General features: G+C 39.5%; 1 protein-coding gene across 1 annotated transcript in view; it reads right to left on the bottom strand.

Moving 5' to 3' along the window:
• The window catches only part of Ranbp16 (Ran-binding protein 16), a 133,408-nt gene that overhangs the window by 7,481 nt on the left and 103,672 nt on the right, over positions 1–22,255 (bottom strand). The window contains exons 17-19 of the mRNA XM_080273940.1: positions 17,591–17,668; positions 2,935–3,110; positions 64–191 (exon numbers count right to left, since the gene is read on the bottom strand). Coding sequence (XP_080130066.1) covers positions 64–191; positions 2,935–3,110; positions 17,591–17,668 — 382 coding nt within the window. The remainder of the gene's footprint in view (positions 1–63; positions 192–2,934; positions 3,111–17,590; positions 17,669–22,255) is intronic.

Below are 22,255 nucleotides of genomic sequence, written 5' to 3'. Positions count from 1 at the left end.
AACACAAATAACCAAACTTATCAAACATTTATTTGTCCATTATCTAACTTATCACAAACTTACTTGTCCCTGTTCTTTGTGAGAAGGTTGGGCTCAATTCCTTCCATTAGGCTATCAAACCATTGCGCCATTGCCCCTTGTTTGTCTGGAGCCTGCTGACTGATGATCTGCTGTCTGAGTTGCCCAAAATACTGTGGAAATGAGGATATACATGGTAAATAATCTCACACACACACACACACACACACACACACACACACACACACACACACACACACACACACACATTTCTTCCCTAGAAGAAAGGAGAGAGAGAGAGGGGCCATAACTGCAGTGTTCAGGGCCACGATGGGAGTAGATACAACTGATAGAAAAAATCTGTTTGTATGAGATGGGAGAGTAACAGGAAGACATGGAATGAAACTTAAAAAGCCAAGCTGCTTGAAGGATATCATGAAATATAGTTTTCCATATAGATGCACAGACCTGTGGAACAGCCTGGGGAAAGAGATCGTCCAGTCTAAAAACTTAAACGAGTTCAAAGAAAAATATGACTTACTGAGAAAAAGAGACAGAACCCCACGAGAGTAACTCATTTCCTGTATATCGCAACTAGATAAATACAATTAGGTAAATACATACATACATACAGACATACATACATAAACACACACACGCACACGCACACGCACACACACACACACACACACACGCACACACACACACACACACACACACACACACACACACACACACACACACACACACATACACGCACAATATGTGTATACATAGATACAGTATGTATATATATATATATATATATACACAGTAAACTCTTCGCAAGTCAAACTATAAGGGGCTCTAGGACAGTTCGACTTACCGAATTTTCCGATTAACCAGAAATAATTCTTAAAAAACCTATATTACCCCCACCTAATAACCGCAAATTATATGTGGTTACATGTTTATTAACACTAAACTAAAGAAGCATTTATAAAGCAATACAAACAAACAATAAAAGCAATTTGGAGAATGTCACAGGCTAGGCTAGGATAGGAGGTTGCATAGGAGGAGGGATGCAAGTCACTTAATTACATTAAGTTCTGCGCTTACTTACTTCACTTTACAATCAATAAACGATGGGTTTTTGACGGTATTTTAGACTAAACTTGTGTGTTTAGGTTGATTTATAAACAGTTTTTAGACTAAGATTAATGCATTTTAGCCATAGGTGGGGTGAACATTGTCCTTTTCGGGTACACTTTACTAAGCTCGAGGTTTCCCAGACTTATATTTGATGATTTTCAGATTTTATTTGTTAGTTTTAGTGAGTTATTTACAGGTGTTAGGCTTAGGTTAGCTTCCTTGACAGCAGTTAGGCCATTTAGATTGGCTTTAAACTTGTTTTTCGGCTTATTTGGGTGGGTTTTGGGCTTGGTTTGGGGGGAAACCCAAGGCTGGTAAATGATCCACATTACATGTTACAAGTGCAGGCATACCCCAGTTACAATCTAATTGGTTAGGTAAAACCCCATCGTTAGGCAGGGTTTCATATATCAGGGTACTCTTAAAGTGTACAGGTATTTCAATGTGGACCGTTTACTAGCCTTGGATTTCCCCCCAAACCAAGTTCAAAACCCACCCAGATGAGTCCAAAAACAGGTTTAAAGGCAATCAAAACGGCCTAACAGCTGTCAAGGAAGCTAACCTAAGCCTAACATCTGTAAATAACTCACCTAAACCAACAAATATTATCTGAATATCGTCAAATATAAGTCTGGAAAAAATCAAACTTAGTCAACTGTACCCCAAAATGAAAATGTTCACCCCACCTGTGGCTAAAACACATTAATTGAAGTCTAAAAGCAGTTTATAAATCAACCTAAACAAATTTTTAGTCTAAAATATCATCAAAATCAGTAAGAAAAATCAAAACCCATCGTTAAACCAGGGTTTGGCCATCATTAGGAGGGGTATGGTGCAATTTCTACCCCCATCGTTAAGACGGGGTATTGCATCTGGGGGTATTGTATATCGAGGTATTACTATACCCTGATATACGATACCCCGCCTAACGATGGAATTTTACCTAACCAATTTCACTGTTAAACCGGGGTATGCTTGAATATATGCACACTATACATATATCGTATATATATTGGGTGTCTCAAAAGTTATAGTGCGGTAAAGTACCACATATCACATACTTTACAACATACTTTAACCATGCATACAAAGGGTCACCTGTATAATAATGATAGTGATAATATTTTTTAGGAAGGTGCTTATGGATGAATACTCTTAAACTGCATTTCTCTACTGTGTCCCTCATGTGCCCATATCAACATCAATACAATCTGCTACGATTAAAAACCCAAATTTTTAACCTCTTGAATCTAGTGGTCTCTTCATGTTATTCTGGTGTACTATAGTAATATGCAATGATTTCACTCAGCTCATAGGAGACCTTTTGCAATGGAAACATTAGATGGAGCCTTCATTAATTCCTTCAATAACAGAGACCGTCTTGCCTAAGCTTAATAACGATAATTTTTAAAAAACTGATACCAAAGGTTAGGACAGTCACTATGTTTAGTCACTAGAGTATCTACTATATGTACATACATCTAGTTTTGTTAAATATCTATTACTTGCGTAGTTTTTATCACAACTATAGACATTTGTCACATACCCTTGCATCACTGAGCATTAGGCACTGTTAGTCTTAATTTAAAGCTGTTTCATTTAAAGTTATGTAATTATTAAGTTGCTAACATTATTATTTTTTTTTTTTTTACTTAATTCACTTATTAAATTCTGATTGTTTAAAATAAATCCCTCCTAAGCATCGTTCACTTAATGCTGCATTTTGCCTTCACACATCCTAGACTTGATTAGCGACTGACTGTAGTAGAAACAGTAGATAAGTACCTCATTATTTAGTAGAATGAGAGGCAGCAGGGGGCGTGACATGCTCCACTGGTTACGACAGTCCTCAAACATTATAATATTAAGGACTGTAGCCAGCATCTGCTGCAAGATGGAGGGCTGGTGTTTCATGACCTTAACTAAAGCATCACCTTCCAGATCCACTGTCCCTTTTTTACCTGAAGGAATAGTAACAAAAACATGAGTAAAATGAAGTCCAACAGATTTTTCTACTGGCCTACTATCTCCTATAGAACATTCTTAAATATAGTTATATGACTTAAAAATGAAATAATCTAATAACTTTTATGATAATTCAAAATTCATTATAATAAAGCTGCCTATCCAGACTTTCCCTCTTCATTGTATCAGCATCATTAGCATTCCACCTCCAAGTCCTACCCAAAATATGGGTGGAGGTAGGATCTATAAGCAAAATAATGAAAGTGGAAAAACTATCAACAGTGCCCAATAAACTGGGTCAAAGAAGTCTTTGGAATCCTGACATCACCTCACAAGCTTAAATTCCAATGCAAACACCATAAAGCAGTATGAAACTGTGTACTATACTTTAATCTGAAAAATAAAATATATGTTATAATAAAAAATGTAATCCTGACCAATAAAAATCTTTCTATCTATCTACTGCCAGACTCCTTAATCCAGTAAGGGGTGGCCACAAACAAATTGCCTCCATGTTGCCCTATCCCCTGCCATTTCATTGCCCTGCTCCCAGCTTATACCTCCCTCTCTCATATACTTCTCCATTCCATCCTTCCATCACATCCTTGGTCTCCCCCTCTCCACCTCACTCACGTACTCTTTTATCGTCACTCTCTCACTCTACATCCCCTCACATGTGTTTCTCCTGACGTTCCCTATCACATCCACCTCCACACCACAACGCTACTTCACTTCCTCAATTGTCAATCTGTCTCACCATGTGACTCCACATGCTCCTCTCAAATAACTCATTTCCAATGCTCTCACTCTTGACTTCTGTCCCTTCAACAAGGTCCAAGCTTCACTTCCATACGTTAGAGATGGTATCACAATACTGTCATGTAGTAGCTTCTTCACTTCCATGTTCACTTCCCTGTTTCTTATCACTGCTTTCGAGGAACCAGCAACCTTTCTTCCTTGTTGTACCCTTGCAAGCACTTCTCCCTCTAAACTTCCATCCTTACTCATCACACTACTCATCAACTTCTATAAAGAAAGTATTCATCCATCATTACTACTGATCTCCAACAACAAGGAGAGTAATTACAGTACGTATGGTGCTGTTGTTGTGGCCCTAGGCCCACATGAACATGAACTTGTTGGACTGCAGACTGCAATTGTCCCTAACCTGCAATCAGAAGCCTGAAGGAACTGAGGCACATTTGTTTTTGTTGTTTTTAATCAACCCCAGTCTGTTTGGCCAAGCAGACCCATCAACTGCAAGTAGGCAACTGCCCCTTCAAGGCTGCCCCATGAAGTAAGCCAATGTTCCTTTTTGGTGTGCACTGCCTTACCCAAGCAAGATGCAGGGAAGAGCATAGAGGTTTGCAAAGCTGGGAATAGCGCCTTTATTAGTAGCGGAGCTACATAGCGCCGCTACTATTTTAATAGCAAAGGTGGTAACGCCATTACTTTTTTTAGCCAGTAGTGGAACTGAGAGTGCAGCTACTTTTTGGCCATACTTACGCGTTACCACGCTCCTCGCTACTCATGCGACGAATACAGGTCCGGAGTCGGTGGGTGTATACAGACTGCTGACGGTTTGGTTGTACTGTGTTTATTAATGACGAAAAATAATACTTTCGGCAATTCTGTCAATTAAGGATGTCAGCTAGATGTAGGCAATGCTAACACAGACACACACACACACACACACACACACACCTCTAACTATCCCCATCTCTAACTCCTGCTCTCTCCCTCCCTCTCTCTTTCAGAATAATTCTTATTCACTACGTTATTATTTCAGAACAAAGTGTTACTTTCAGTTTAAAGTAATAGAAAAAAAAAACACTGCTATTATATAAACAGCCTTTAAAAGAAAGCCCCAGCTCATTTTTACTTTCGTTTTCGTACATATCTTAAACAGGTATCACTGAAAATATAATAAATCTATATAATATGTATCAATGGTAGGCCACATTTTTTTTTGCCTTTTATTGACATATGTTACTTTCAGTAGGTATACTAGGTAACAATGTAAAGAGCATTTGTTACAATACACAGTAAATAGCTTTTTCCTGTACCTTCGGCTCTAAGCTTCATTAACCCCTTAACCGCGGGGCGTCACTTTCGTGACGCTTGGGAGCAAGGGATCATACCGCGGGGCGTCGCTTTTGTGATTCTGTGTTATTTTGAATTCTCCCGGGCTTCCAAGTGGGGGCTTGTATCATCTATCGGTACTGCCAATGTCCAACACTAGTCAGCACTCCTAATCTCATCTGTACTCCCATCCATTGTTGACAATTTAGCCATTTCTCCCCGTTCTTGACTCCCCTCCCTACCCCCCCTCCATTACCCTATCCTCTCGCCTGCCCGGCCGTGCTACGCTAAGTAAATCTTCCCTGGAATTTTTCACTGATTTCATCCATTGAAATAAGCCCTATGTCCTATTCTTATACCAAATAATATATACAAGAAAGAAATAAGGTAAGTGAGAGTGCCATACACCTGGAATTGGCTAATTATCACCTGACAACACCTCACGTGCACTCGTTCGCTAATTTTCGCTGTTTTTTTCCCCTTGAAATATGCCCTATAATCTATTTTCGTAATAAATATACATGTAAGGAGGGAAGGGAGAACCCTAAGTGATATTCACATTCACCTGGAACTACCTAATTTATAATGTATTGTCTAGATTTCCTGCCAATCATATCAGTGCTAGACAAAGCTGTTTCAAGATATAACATTGGTAGCTCTGAATATATATATCTCCTAAGTAGGCCTCCAATCTATTTTCGTAATAAATATACATGTAAGGAGGGAAGGGAGCAACCTAAGTGATATTTACATTCACCTGGAACTACCAAATTTATAATGTATTGTCTAGATTTCCTGCCAATCATATCAGTGCTAGACTTAGCTGTTTCAAGAAGTAATATTGGTAACTCTGAATAACCCCTGCAGGCCTCTACGCTGGTGGTCCTCCCTCCTCCGTTATCACTCAGTTCTCTCTCAACTTCCGAAGCGAGAGTACGTATGTTTCTTCCTGCTGACTTCAAGGCCTTTTTTCACCCCCATGCAAATGGCCCTGTGACCTTTACCCCCTACTAAACCTCGTGTGGAAAGAGGTAAAGGGCTGACAATTGATAAAAGAGTGACTACGATCTTTCTATTGAGTAAAACAGTGCAAGTGGAATTGTAAATAATGTGTAAATAATGTGTAAACAGCAAGTGAAAGTAATGAATGTAAATATACGTGAACAATGGAAAATAGTTTTATAAGTTATTTCAAGTGACAGTGCACAACACAGTGTAAATAAAATAGAAATGTAAATAACGTAAATAAAATAGAGAACGTAAATAGAAATGTAAATGAGTAGTATTATAAGAATACGAGTATATACCCTAGGAGTAATGAAAGTGAAAGTTTCACTCTAGCATGTCTGAATGCTATGAGTTATGAGAGTGAAGATGAAAGTGACATTCACTCTCAATGCCAGTATACTGTACAGGACGAGAAAGTGAATGCTACGTATTTTACTGAAAGAAATTGAATCCCTACAGTGACAATAAACTAATACTACTGAAGGAAACTTATGGATAAAGACTATAGATGTATATAAGTGTTATATAGTAATAGAAATATAAAGTGTGAGGGGTTTTATGAATAATAAATGACAGACTACCAAGAGCGAACTAGTGCCAGTGCGACGATCAGACGCGCTCGTAATTTCCATTGCTTTCACAGTTTTTTTTTTTTTAGTATGGATCCCAAACTACTTGAAAATTGTAGAATAGTGTTTATAGTGTTTGTATCTGGCTGTGGTAATCATATTACGGGTTGTCGGGAAGTGTAAAGTGGAGACTTCGTTACCCTACTTCAGAGGTCTCCACAAGTCCTACGGTAACCGACGAAGGCTCAACAATCATTCCAGGAGAAAGCTGAAGGTATGTGCCATAAGCATATATAATTTTATTATTCTAGGACTAATAACTGATTTTTGGCAAATATTTTTTGAGAGTCTGTCGGAGCCCAAATAACCCCGCGGCACACGCAAGTTATTGGTAAACAAGCCCGCGGTGTAGGGGTTAAAGTGACATCGACATGTATATGATTTTTTTTTTTTTTTTAATATAAGTACATACTGACATTACTGGTACACAACATATCCACTCAGAATGACTAATATTATCAAAACAGTATATAGTGTATTGCTATATAACGGATTTTTGTTAACCTCTCCTTTGTGTACCGTTTTGTTACCCAAAGTCGAAGAAGTGGGAGCGCCGCTACATTTCGTATCAAGTAGCGAAACCAGTAATGCCACTACTTTTTCAAGTTAGTAACGGGAATGGGAGCGCCACTACTTTTTATTAGTAGCGTTCCCAGCACTGGAGGTTTGGTTCTAGTGCAGATGTCGCATGTGTGTCTCTCCACCTAGTTAACAGGGGCACCATACGAGGCTCCACATCACCCCATTATCTGGTGATATAGTTATCACCCAGCACTGTAAATGGTCTCCTGGGTTACTGGAAACCATTAGGCTTGTCACTCAGTGTAGAGCCATGTGATGTGGAAAGAGGAGTAATAAAAAGTGACAGGAAGGACGGGAGAAATTACAAGAGAGGAGGGCAGACATATAAAGAATGATAAAGGTGAAGGATGAAGTAGGCAGCAATACATCAAGCGAGTGGATGTTGGTAACCACCACCTACCACCAAGGACATACGTATAACTGGGTAGCGGCGCCGCTCTGTTAATAATGATGCCACCATAAGAAGGCATTTCTCTGTCATACCTTAAATCTACAATTAACCTACAACAGAAGATGTTACATAATAAAACTGGTATCACTCTGGTCCTTAAATTGGTATAACCATGGTTCACTAATCTACATTTCAAGAACTAGCTGAAGCACAGTGTATCAGTCAGTAAATTTACGTGATTCCAAACACTCCTCTTATGGTACATCTGACATTTTCTATGGACTGGTAACTAATCCAAGTCCCAACACCAAGTGATAACTTCCCAAAAGTTGATATAAGTTTCATAAAGGTAAAAAGATCTATAACAATGTATGAGTCTTTGCATGGATTTGGGTCTATTTACTTGATGCAAATTTCCTGCCAAAGAGTGATGATTGAGTAGCTAGTTACCAAGCTTGTACACATATTTTACTCTTATGGTAGTACCTCCCATGGCTGACGGTAGCCAACCATTTATTTTGTAGACCAGATGTATATCAACACAAGTAACATGATCGAAAATTATCCCTCTTTACCTTCCCTCTATCACATTCATCACTATTACTAAATTTCTTACACAGAAATGGCATAAGTAAGATCAGAAGATGTAATATGCACAAAAATAGAACTATTAACAAAATCCAGTGAAATTAGTCATGCATTTATTAACTTATAAATTCATGCTATCAAAATTCACTTCAGTACCTTCAAAATACCTGTATGCTTAATGCTTACTATGCATTCCTCTATCATCCTATTACATTCTACACTTACTGGTTCCACCTTGTCCTTAATTGTATCTTGCTATTTTTTTTTGTTTTTTTCACAAGCAATTCTGAACTTTCTTACCTTTAGTATACTGTACTAATTAGCTATGGAATGTACAGTTGCAGTCATAAATAATCGCCTATCCTCCAGTACTCTGTGCTCAGGCTGGCTCCTTTATGTGCGATAAGTCACAGTGGAGTAAGAGGGGCTAAGAGGAAGGGGCCAGAGAGAGAAGGGAAGGTGGGTAGGGGGACGAGTGATGGTACGGGGGTGTAGTGAGGAAGGGGAGGGAGGGTAGGTTGAGGAGGGAGAATGAAATGCAAAGTGGAGGTCACATAATCTGCCTATCATCTTTCATTCAGGGCATTATATATAGAAGTTAATATTTGGTAGATAATGCTGCATTACACCTTGTATAGCGGCATTAGATAACTAGCTTTAGACAGGTGGTGATATCAAGGACTGGCTCATGAGAAAAATATACTGACGTGACAGATCAAACATTAGTGTGGAGCTAGATATTTGTGTTTATCCATGTATTTTGACTCTGGACACAGAATGGACTCTGTACAGCTTTGACTTTCGTAATCTCTGTGTAAGGGCGTGTCCACACGTGCACTCGAACATACATTGGCAACACAGCTGGCAACATGTTCAGGAACATGCTTGCAGCAGTATTTAGACAGATGTATGCAAACATGTTTCAGTGCAGCTTTGAACACTGGCAGCAGAGGTGATGGGACAAGTATGTCCATACGAGGTAGCTGAGACTTCTTCATGATGTTGCCAACATGATCTGGATGCTGCCGTTCCCAAAATGTTTGCAGCATGTTCACTACTGTGTGCTTACATGTTGCCAACGCTTGTTTGATCACAAGTGTGGATGCGCCCTAAGAAATGTCCTGTACCCTTACATGCAATTAATTTTTTGGAACTAAATATCATATGCAACCTCTGATATGGCTGTCCACAGTAAATATGATCATCCTTTTGGTATACACTCCCTTTATACAGTTACCATCATGTCAACTATCTTATGGCATCTCTATATGAAAAGGCTATTTAAAATAACTGTGCATAAAAGGTAAATATATTTGATGTCAGTGCATATGGATGGATATAATAACGATATCTCTCATACTCTGTTTCTTGGACTCCAAGAAATGGCCATCCAACATCCCCAACACTCTCTCATCACCTCGCAATGATATTTTCCTCCAACAAAAACCAGCGAGTTACAAATTGGTGGAAAATGCAACAGTGTGTTGTGCCGTAAACTTCTGGCCCTGCGCAAATGTTTGATCTGTCACATCAATATATTTTTCTCATGAGCCAGCCCTTGATTTCACAACCTAAAGCTAGTTATCTGATACTGCTATACAAGATGTCATGCAGCATTATCTACCAAATATTAACTCCTTTATAGCATGCCCTGAATGAAAGAAAACAGACAAATAACAAGTGCTCGTGGGCCCTTCGGGCCCCTCACACTTGCTCCTGCCAAGGGGTCTCACGCTGCTGTTGCTATGGGCAAAAAATTTTACAGAGATCCTACGCTGGGTGCTGAGAGCGGCGTTTTTTTGGTCAAAATGTGATTGCTCATTAAATATAGTAAAAGTTTTTCAGCCGTGATGGGACCAAGTTTTTACAAATCAGCAAATTTTTTGTGATTTTTGTGCCAATTTTGGTGCGACTTGAATGTGTAGTTTCGGCTGCCCAAAATACACACACACATGGCTAGTGCTGTAGCATATCAGATGTGACCACCACTTCACATTTTATTATCCCTCTCCTACCTACCCTCCCTCCCCTCCTTCACTCCAACCCCGCACCATCACTCATCCCCCCACCCACCTTCCCCTCTCTCTCTGGACCCCTCTCAGACCCTCTTACTCCACTGCGACTTGCTGCACATCAAGGAGCCAGCCAGAGTCACAGGGTACTGTTAGATAAGTGATTACAGATGACACGATTGTACACTGCATCACTTAAGCACTTCACTGATCATGTCCTACCATTCCTGATGCTTACAGCCCTGTTCCTGACAATATCAGGCCCATTCTACAGGGTCATCATAGCCACTAAGAACTGTTGCTCTGCAGCATAAACAGTCATTTGCCCTTGAACAGTATGAAGTGGGAAACAATCTCCAACTACCCCTAGGATTTAAAACTATAACGACAACATTCAGTTGAGAGTGCCTTAACTCATTACCACCAAGTGTCCACATGCTGGTTATATGGCTGCCATCCAACATACTAGATGTTTTCCTGGGTTACAGGAAATCATTTGTCTTGTACCTAAAAGTTAAAATATTTGAAAATTAAGTGGAAAAGTGGCAGATGCTATGACAGAACAACACAAGTGCAGAACAGAGGATACACGGCAGCTGCATGAATATTAAAAAGTCAAGAGTGAGAAAGCAGTGGAAATGAGAATGCGTAGTAACATACATAAGCTGTGTACATTGTAAACAATTAATGTAGTGGAGATATATGAGCAAGGTGGAGGACGAGATCTACTGCTTGCAGTGTAATGGTTATATTATACAGGCAAGTGAGAATGATGGCAGGAACAGGCATGGAATGCTGAGATTACGATGGCATGATATGGTAAATGAATGTGTGTGAACCAAAGATAAGGTATGGACAGTGAGGATGCACAAGAACTGACAAAAGACAGAGCTGCATGGACTATGTAAGGAGATGCAAATGGAAATGGTTTCACTCCATTTAAGGGCCTCACTTCCATAACGTTGTAAGTGCCGCCGACAAATAAAATGAGAAAATAGCAAAGTTTTTCGTTTGTTATGCCAGGACTAATAAGCCTATCGCACTCGGGTTTGTTTTATTTGATTACCTTTAGAATTTTTTTTATGGTAAAATGATCACTTTTGATTTGTAATAACCCCACCAATGATGAGAAAACTGACCTCCCCCCCCTTAGATATTTTTCTATTTTTTTTTTAACTGACATGACATTTTTTTACAATTCTCACTATAAAATGTGCTCATATATCATGATAAATGGTAAACTACAGTGTTCAAAATCACTGTGTCACAGAATAACTGACCAGTGTGAATGTTAGAGGATGATAACAGATATAGAATAATGACTACCAATGTAGACTGGAGTGTTGCATGCGGGACTGGTAAGTATTGGTAACTTTCTAAGCATATAATGGGTACATTAGATGCATGATACTCAGAAGAAAAGAAAACATCTTCAATACAATGTTAATGTTGATACTCAGAATAAAAGAAAACATCTTCAATCTATCTATCTATCTATTGCCAGACGCCTCAATCCCGTTTGGGGTGGCCACAAACAAATCGCCTCCAAGTCGCCCTGTCCCCTGCCATTTCACTGCCCTGCTCCCAACTCACCCCCCCCCTCTCTCATATACCTCTCCACCCCATCCCTTCATCTCATCCTCGGCCTCCCCCTCCCTCTTCCCCCCTCCACCTCACTCACATACACTCTCTTCATCAGTCTTTCACCCTCCATCCTCTCCACATGGCCAAACCACCTCAGTGTGTTCCTCATAACGCTTCCTATCACATCTTCAATACAATAATAAAAAATGTTAATGTTATAACATTGCTAATGTATTCATTAACAGGAGAGTGGATGGTAAAGGTGTTAGCTATCACTAACATCAGCCATTATTAGTAATATGCTCCGCTTTGAAAAAAATAATTCGAAATTACTCCGTCACACTCTAACTCCAGTATAAAATTTGGTGGGACTGGATATTGGAGCTTGTAAACATTGAGCGGTGTCTTGCGACATGTGGTAGAGCGATCCTGATTGGTGTTTCTTCCTGGAGACACTGTCATTGGCTACCCGCCTCTACGCGGTATGCAGGCCAGGTTCTCATTGGTCGGTCATTCCAACTGGCTTACGTGGAGGGTATGTTCACCATCTCCCACCATTATTTGCTGAGTGGGAATTTTAAAGGAATAGACAGAGACTTACAGCTGTATGGAAATAACCCTGGTATACACTTCCTTCCTCAAATGAGTAAGATAGAAAATCCATTTAAATACTGTTGGATTTTTGACCACTTCCCTTGTCAGCATTTGCTAAGATCTACTTGTGGGAAGATAGTGCAACACCTGAGGCGGCTGCCAGTACCCATAACTCCACAAGCCCCGGGAGTGGTGCTTACAATGTTATGAAACTGAGGCCCTCACTTGTAATTTGCCGTTTGCTTGTATGGCTGTACCCTAAAGTTTTCTTCCCTGGAGGTTCAACGGTGTCAGTCTGTAAAACACCAACTCTCTAGCCCTACCTTAAAGCTGACTGCATGGCTCTACCCCACAGGTATCACACATGTACCTTTATGAGTATGGCATAACCTACAGCAAGGAGATAAGAACCTGAAAAGGTGTGAATAATGAGTAAACAGATGACTGGTTTGCTATAATTGTGTAGAAGCAGATGTAACAGAAAGCACTAGGAGAAATACACTGAGGTGGTTTGGTCACGTGGAGAGGATGGAGAGCGAGAGACTGATGAGGAGAGTGTATGTGAGTGAGATGTGGGGGGGGGGAGAGAGGGAGGGAGAGGCCGAAGATGAGATAAAGGGATGGAGTGGACAGGTATACGAGAGAAGGGGATGTAAGCTGGGGGGAGGACAGTGAAATGATAGGGAACAGGGCGATGTGATGGTGATTTGTTTGTGGCCACCCCTTACGGGATTAAGGTATCTGGCAGTAGATAGATAGACAGATAATACTTTGCTGATAGCTTTGCCTGCAACTGTTTTCAAATTTCTCGACTTTAATCATCCCAATGAAACAAAAGGAAGCCATATTTTTTATACTGATGAAGATGGTAGAAATAATATGCTCCATTCATCCATTCACAATCTTTTCATAATTATCATGACATATCATTATCATCATGTTCTATTCCTACCTACAGATGGGGTGAGGAGGAAGGAAGATAGCCAGGGAAAGTGTATCAATTTCTGCAGTATATATGGAGTTAATTTTCCCATCTCTCTTGTCACTTATTGCTTTTCTTTCCTTTACAGGTGGCTTTACATTGAGTGACAAGCCAAATGGTTTTCTGTAAGCCAAGAAACCATTTACAACGCTGGGTGGTAACCATATAACCAAATCATACGTGCTCCCTACGTGTCAGCAAGTGGGTTGGTGGAGGGTTAGTGCCCCTCCCCGTAAAACAAATAACTCAAAGTCAAATGGCCACCCCTTACGGGATTATGGCATCTGGCAATAGATAGATAGATAGAATTTTTCCAATATGTTAGCTCTTTCAATCCAATAAAGTACATTTCCTTCTATCCACAGACATTTCTCCTAAGCTTAGAAGAGAGTTTTCACACTGGCAAGGTTAAATACAGTATCAATTCATTCTATCAATAAACAGGATCTCACCTACAATGAATAAATGCATCTGAGAAAAAAAAAAAAAAAAAAAAAAGGAAACCAATACAGACTTAAAGCAGCCAGTTCAGGCTGTTCTGTAGAAAGGAAAATAATAATAATAAAATGAAATAAGCAACATGAATGGAGTGGGAAGTTTTTGGTATAAACAAGAACATAATTAGGTGTAAGCTGTCTTTACCTCTAAAAAGAATGATACATAGTGAGTTTCTTCCACACTCATTTTACACATTAGAAACCTAGAGGATAATAATAGTTTTACAATGAATAATTACAAGCATTCAATCAAGAGTGGAGAGGATAATGTCAGGTATAATGTAAAAGGCTAAGAAGAAAGCCTCTTCGGTAAAGAAATCAATATTAGTAAAAAACATACTCGTAACAATTAAAAAGCAGAAATGGTCACAAACACATCATTCATTTTGCAGAACAGACACCACATGGACAACCACGATAACAAAGTGACATAAAACTGGGTGAATCAGGTAGGCAGAAATTTAGAATGGTGAAAAGCACAAATTCTGGGGCAGGTATACATGCAACCAGTGTAAGTGCTAAAGATGATACATGCTCTTGTCCTGGTTATTAAGGGACTCAAACAAATGTACCAGAGTATAGCAGAAGCTTTGCTACATAAACTGCATCAGTTCCTTAGCCTTTATCATTCCTTTTCTCTGCCTGCCCTCCTCTCTTCCTATTTCTCCCATCTTTCCTGTCACTTCTTCTTGTTTTTCTTTCTTTTACAAGTGGCTTTATATTGAGTGACAAGCCAAATGATTTCCTGTAAGCCAAGAAGCCATTTACAATGCTAGGTGGTAACCATATAACCAAACCATACGTGCTCCCTACGTGTCAACAAGTGGGATGATGGAGGGCTAAAGCCCCTCCCCGTAAAACAAATAAATCATAGTCAAATGGCCACCCCTCAAGGGATTATGGCATCTGGCAATAGATAGATAGATATAACCAAAACATAAATGCAACGTAAGACACTGCAACATAGAAATGAACAAATAATGCATAATAATGTACACATTCTGCAGTCTATATTAACACTTTTCTGGTCCAACCCCCCTGCAGCCAGCAGAACCCTCCTGCTTGGCTCCCTTCCCGCTCAACCTCCCTCCTACCCTGCCGCGTGCCTGAGTTTTTTCTTTTCTGATCATTTTTTCACCCTGAAATATCTGGATTAGCAGATTTGTTTTTATATTGTTTGAAAACTGAGACTTTGCAGAATAAGATGAAAGAAAAAAGAAAGTGATATTGTTTAAAGTAAAATAGTTATGATGGGTATAATTTGACTGGGACTTTGCAGAATAAGATGAAAGAAAAAAGCAAGTGATATTGCATAAAGTAAAATAGTCATGACAGGTATACGTTGAATGAGTGTATAAGAATGTTTATCTCAAATCTGTGAGCTCCAGTTTCTTCTAATCTGATAATTCTTTCATCATCATCATCCGAACCTCCTTTCCCACCCAAGGGCAGGGTGAGGAGTAGCGATGTCCAGACAGCCCACGAAATATCTGACTCAGCGAATTTGTTTTTATACCGTTAAAAAGCAGAGAATGAAAGAAGAAAAAAGAGACACTGCAGCCGGCAGCGATCATGACTGGAATGTCACTCAGCCATACTGCAGAACTACTGTATTCAGAATTCTTATCCCCGAACTGCATCTCTCTAGAACTCGCTTCCCCAGAGTTGTTTCCCTCCAAACTTCAACCTACTGCTGTTCAAGTCTAACTGTTACAGACATTTTATGAACACAAGACACTAGTTATCTGGTGCATGGATTAATTTTTTTTTTTTATTCATTTGTTTTTCCTTCCTCTGTTGGAAAAAAAAAAAAGTACAAGCTGAAAGAGAGCATAAGAATGTTTATACCACTTTTTCTCTAAGCGTTTTCTGGTCACGTTTTTAAATTTTCCCCTGAATGAAAATACTGTGCTGTAGTATCATCGAACTGGAAATTCAATCAGGCTAATATCAGACCAAATTTTAGGATGCTAGATGCAATTCCTGATTTATGATGAATATTTCTTTGTCTGGATGCAGATCCACATCCAAAGAGTGGGTTGGACACTTTCAGGTTCCGCGTCCAGAGACAGCAAGTGTTACAAAAAATAATTGAGCTGGTAGAAAAAAAATCCAGAACACTATCCCTTTCATCATTATTATTAATATTATTATTATTATTTTTTTTTTAATACGTATTTCAGTTACCACCAAAAAAGTTTTTCTCACTTTACGAAACTTTGTGTAATGCTGGGTTAGGAAATACAGTACATGAATAATATACAGTACATACAAAATAACCTTGCTAAAATACTGCAGTGACTGATTGATCGTTCTCCACATCTCTCTACTCTTTCACTGCTGCTGTTGCATGCATGTGCTGCATTTTATTCTGGTCAACACCAGAAAATTTTCTTCTCCTATGAGATATCCCTACTAAATATAATTATAAGAAATATCAATACCACTGCATTAATCCTTTCATTGGTATTCTCACACTAAAGTTTTTGTTTTAAACCATGATGATGACTTTACTCACATATAAAAAATCTCTACAAACAGAAGATTCAATACTCAACTCCCCAAAACATAGAAAGTAATTCAATGACATATAACTGTTTTTTGTTGGAGTGGCTGCAGCAGCCTGCCTTCACATACTCAAAATTGTCTGGAAGCTCTGTTACAAGCATTCATGCCATGTTTTACAAGTCTTGAAGGGCAACTGATCCCTAGGGCAAGCTAATATATAAGTGTTCCCAATTACATTAACAAATAACATACATAAACACTACATGTAATATTTTATATATAGATCAATAAATATTAAATTGCTGGTGCACTTCTTCAAAGAAACACTGGCTTGGAAGTACTGTATACCACTGTCTCTTTCTCTAATACTTCTCTGTGACTAACACTCTCCTCTTGGTTCTTGATTGTTCATTTTAGCTCCCTTGGTCCAAAGATCATTTCTTACAATCAAGGAATAAAACAGTAACTATGGGAGCTCTTAAATTGCCCAAAACATTCAGAATATTGGTAGTGATTGTTAGACATGAATCTAAGATTCCCAATTTGTGTCAAAAACACATGTATGGCTGAAGTGTCAACATGAAAGGACTGTCCATATAATGAGTAGCTTGGATGATATGGCAAACATTTAACATCAATAAATAAATACATACATAAATAAATAATAATATATGAATTTATGACTCCCAGTTTGTGTGTCAAAAACTCACAAACTCTTGAGGTTTGAACATGAAAGGACTGTTCATACACTGAGTAGCCTTGATGATAAGGCAAACTTTTAACATCAAAATAAAATAATTTACAAACATGCACAAACTGAAACAAGAAATTTAAAAGTAAAGTCTTATAAGCAGCATACTGCTATAGTATTTACTCACTCTTCTGATGTAAGGTTCTGAAGAGGTGAGTAACAATGTGGTCAAGGGTCGCACAGCAGCCTGTACACACCATCGTATCTGTAACATGACAGAGTGGCACATGCAGGTCTTAGTCTAACTGGGTGCCATGCTCTTACTTACTTTTCTGGTGCAAAAGTTTGTACAGGTAAGTGACAACATGGTCCAAAGTTGCACAACAACCACTGCAGACCATTGTGTCTGAAAAACATTAATCTATATTAATACCTTACAACATGTGGTTCAAAACACCATATCCATTACAAAACTAACACCGAGCTAACAACCTAATACCTTGATATATAGGTATACTGTACCAGGAAAAGAGCTGCTAGGTGCAGTTTATTATAAACTAAAAAACAAAACACAAACACATTGATTTGTCAGAAGTAACATCATCATCATCATCATCTAATCCTGCATTGCCCCATGAGAAGAGTAGAAGCCTGGGGCTTGGCAAGTAGGTCTTGCCATTTAAGATGAAAGTGACCAGCCTCACTCATCCCTGAATAGCATTACATGAGCAATAAACCTCAACCACCCCTTGGATATAAACCTGCACTGGCTCAATCCGATTGGAGCTTCTTAATTACCTACTAAACCACCAGGCGCCATATTTTTCTGAAAAAGTTGGTGGTAGGTGGGGACGCTCATCATCCACTCACTCGATATAGTGCTGTTCTCAGGTGCCTGCCCATTCCTCTTTTCCTTCCTTCTTTCCTTCCTTCCTCATCTGTTCATCTTTCATTCTTTCCTCTTCCTCCTGTCTATGGGTGACTCTACACTGAGTGACAAGCCAAATGGTTTCCTGTACACCAGGAAACCATTTACTACACTGGGTGGTAACCATATAACCAAATCATGGCACCTGGTCATTTAGTGGGTAATTATGGCGCTCCAATCGAATTGAGTCGATGCAGGATTATATCCAAGGAGTGACTGGTTTTAATTGCTCATGTAATGCCACTCAGGAATGACTGAGGCTGGTCACTCTCATCTTAAATGTCTGGACCAACTTGCCTAGGCCTGGGCTCCAATGAACGAATGGAATGAATGAATAGAAAAAAAAAAAACAGCAATAATAACAGAATCTTACATAAAATAGTGTACAATGGGAACAGAGGCATAGCAATGAAATGGTACCAAAATTCTATGTTCAAAATTGCAATGCCCTAAGCACTGCTAACACATTAAAATGGATTAACTGGTTCCAGCCATTTGGCTCTAGGACAGTTAGTCATCGAACACTTTGTCACAGGATATAATGTCACTTTGTATCTTGTCACCTAGACATTATGTCACTACTATAAAACTTTACGGTTGATACTAGATACTGTCACTGTTATAAAACTTAGGGTTGCTGCCAGATACCAATTTGAACAGGTGGTAGGTGGTGGCAACTATCATCCATTCAACTGTGCTGTTGTCTACTTCTTACACCTTTATCATATTTTTTCTGTGTCTGCCCTCCTCTCTCCCTATTTCTCCCATCTTACCTATCACTTATCATTACTCTTTCCACTTCAGGTGGCTCGACAATGAGTGACAAGTCTAATGTAGGGCTACAATATTTGAACATCCAAACAAGAGGACACTCTGCAATGGAGTCAGAGGAAAGAGGGTTGAAGCAATGAATAACTTTTTTTTATTATATTAATGTGTTATGTGCATTACATGACATGCTGTCTTTGTTAAATATCTGAAAGTATTATGGATTCAATCGCTAGTCTAATTCTTCAAATTTTACTAAAGTGGAGCCTGGGGAATTGCTACAGTACCAATGCATGAAGGAAAGTGAACCACACAGTGAGTTTAAACATTCCAGGATTGAATTAGCATGCAAATCACAAACTTTCTCTCAAGATTAAAAACCTTACTCCAAATTCTAAAGTACAATATTACCTGTTTCACATGGAAAATTCTGGCGATGTGTAACATGGGCAAAATTCGGGACAACTGTAAATAATCAGGCATTCCCCTCAGATGGACAAATAAGAACCAAAATGGAGGACATGTCCGGGAAAATATGGACGTATGGTAACCCTAGCCTGATGGTTTTCCATAACCCAGGAAACCATTTCAATTATGAGTGGTAACCATATACAGTAAACTCTCAATTATCTTATGTAATTCAGCCAAGCCCTATGCCTGTTGAAGCAAAACGCCGGATATTGCATAGTACCCCCCATCAGCTCAATATTTGACGTCAAGCTGGATATTGCGTTCCTATCCGTCTCGAACCTCTATCCCAAAAACTTTACCATGAGAAAAAGATGAAAATGAAGCATTAATACAATAAAATAATGATACAGTAGTAAGACAGCAATACAACGCTGGCTGGCTACCATTTAAAAGCCTATTGATACAACTCAACGCCGGATTATGCATGGAACCGCTGGTTACATCCTGTTTGGGCGCCAGATCTTGCATAATTTCACCTGGCGATGGAGCTGCGGGCAGTCCGGGACACTGTCATCCTCCAGCAGAATTGTCGATCCTATTGACAGACCAGGATCGACTCCTTCTTCAAGCCTGTGATCCCCACGAGTGCCAGCCCATTCTCACCACCACCACTACCACCTCATTTCCCACCTTCACCATTGGACTCGCAACTGAGCATGTCGACAGCCGTTGAGTCTCCGTTGGCCGTAAGTTTGCGGCTGTCTTCGGAAATTCCTGAGGTGGGTAGGCCACCATCACCGCACCGTACATCACCAATCATCGCCCAGCTCCAGCAGGTTCAGGAGGAGGAGGAGTTCTGGGACATTAGCTAGGCATGACTGTTTGCCACTAGACCACATGGGACAACTCTACACCTGCTGGAGGTGAGCGGGTTCCAAAGCCTGTCTGTAGAGTACTGAGTCCTAAGTACCCAAACAGAATGTTTTTTGGTAGGTATTTTAGGTTTCTTTCAAGGTTTCCTTGGTGTAAAAAGTTATTTAGGATATTCCCATGCATGTTTTGATGCCAAAATATGGCAGAATGACCTGAAAACAGTCCCAAAATCAGGAGGGGTACTGTACATACAGTAGTGTTCAGGTAGGATGTTTTTTTATTTTCATTTTTTTTTTCACAGTTTTCTTGGTGTTGAAAATTATTTTAGATAAACCTTTGTATGTTTTGATGTCAAACTATGGCAGAATGACTGAAAAACACTGCCAAAATAAGGAGGGGTACTATACATACAGTAGTGTATAGGTAGGGTGTTTTTGGTTTTCTGTGGTTTTCTTGGTGTTTAGCATTACTGTACTTCGGATATTCCTATGTGTGTTTTGAGGTCTAAATATGCCTGAATAACTGGAAAACACTACCAAATTATGCATAGGTACTGTACAAATAGGTTAGGTAGAGATAGGTTAGGTAGAGGTTGGAGTTAGGTATTGGTAGGGTCTGGGTATGGCAGGGGAATAGTGTTCATTATCTGGATGTTGCCACTACCCGGACACACTTTTGGCTCTATTATATCTGGATAAATGAGGGATTACTATATATATATATATACATACAGTATTTACAGGCAGACACCGATAGACGATACCCCTATATGCGATACCCCAGCATGTCGATGAAAGCTGGCTATCATCAGCCCCCTCCCCACACAAATGTCTCCTAGAGCAATACCATTCTCATCCACTTCTGCAGGAACATCCCACTCACCAACTACTCCATCCACCTTTACATTCCCTACTTTTCCATTCATACCTCCAATCTTAAACTTTTCTATGCATGCTTTCACATTTGCCCAAAAATCTTCTTTCTCTCTGCTTGCATGGTCTTCTATCGGCACATATACTCACACAATAGCCCAAATTTGTATTCCTCCTTTCAATCTTATCAACACAATCCTTGAACCAACTAATCCATACTCTCTTATATTCTCCTTCCATCTTTTGTATACACCAATACATACACCCTCCTTTGTCTTCTCATTCTCACCTAATCCCCCCACATACCTAATCCATATTTCCACTCCCTCATACTCTCACCTCTCCATCTGTTCTCAGTCAATCAACACATATCCATTTTTTGTCTCCTCAAGCACCTGGACAATCTCTCTTTCACCTCATCATTCGTACCTCTCACATTCCACATTTAAATCCGATCCATGTCCTTTGTCCAGTCCTTGGTCATCACCTCTAGGTCAGTCATGGTCCGTGGCATTTTGTTTGTCTTTTTAGTTAGTCGTTTTCCAGGGTGGGACACTAACCCTCCACCAACCCACTTGCTGGCATGTAGGGAACAGGTATGGGTTGGTCATCAGGATACCACTCAGTGTTTTAAATGATTTTCTGGCTTACAGGAAGGCAGACGATCACAGCAAATGTAAACAGTGGGCGACCACCTTGGCTCAATCAGCTGACAGCGAGGCACTGTCATCAGTTGAATAGGAGGCAATGCACATACGGCTGACACAAATTCTAGGTCACAAGCTTCAGTATTTCACACTAAAAATTTCCACTTCACTTAACATCCCACACTGCACTGTGTTGAGCAACTGCACTGCTACATGACAATATCAATGGTGTTTCAATGGCCTTTCATGCACAAAATGCAATGAAAAGCAGACAATCACAACAAATGTAAATACTGGGTGGCTCAGACAGCTGATTGTCGTCTTGCATGTGTCACTGCGTCCACACAAGATTCTCGAAGGTGGCTGTCACAATTATCACTCTTATGAAATCATGACAAATTTTTTATCATTATTCCGAAAAAAGGTATACCCAGTGAAGTATCGATGTTGTGATTTATCAGATAGTGAACAGAGGTATAATGAGATCTGACTGC

This window comes from Coenobita brevimanus, chromosome 6 (assembly GCF_032717465.1).
Source record: "Coenobita brevimanus isolate Jiangsu-jjx chromosome 6, ASM3271746v2, whole genome shotgun sequence".
NCBI lineage: Eukaryota > Metazoa > Arthropoda > Malacostraca > Decapoda > Coenobitidae > Coenobita > Coenobita brevimanus.
Note: the sequence above shows the minus strand (reverse complement) of the source record. Positions and strands in the feature narration are given on the sequence as shown.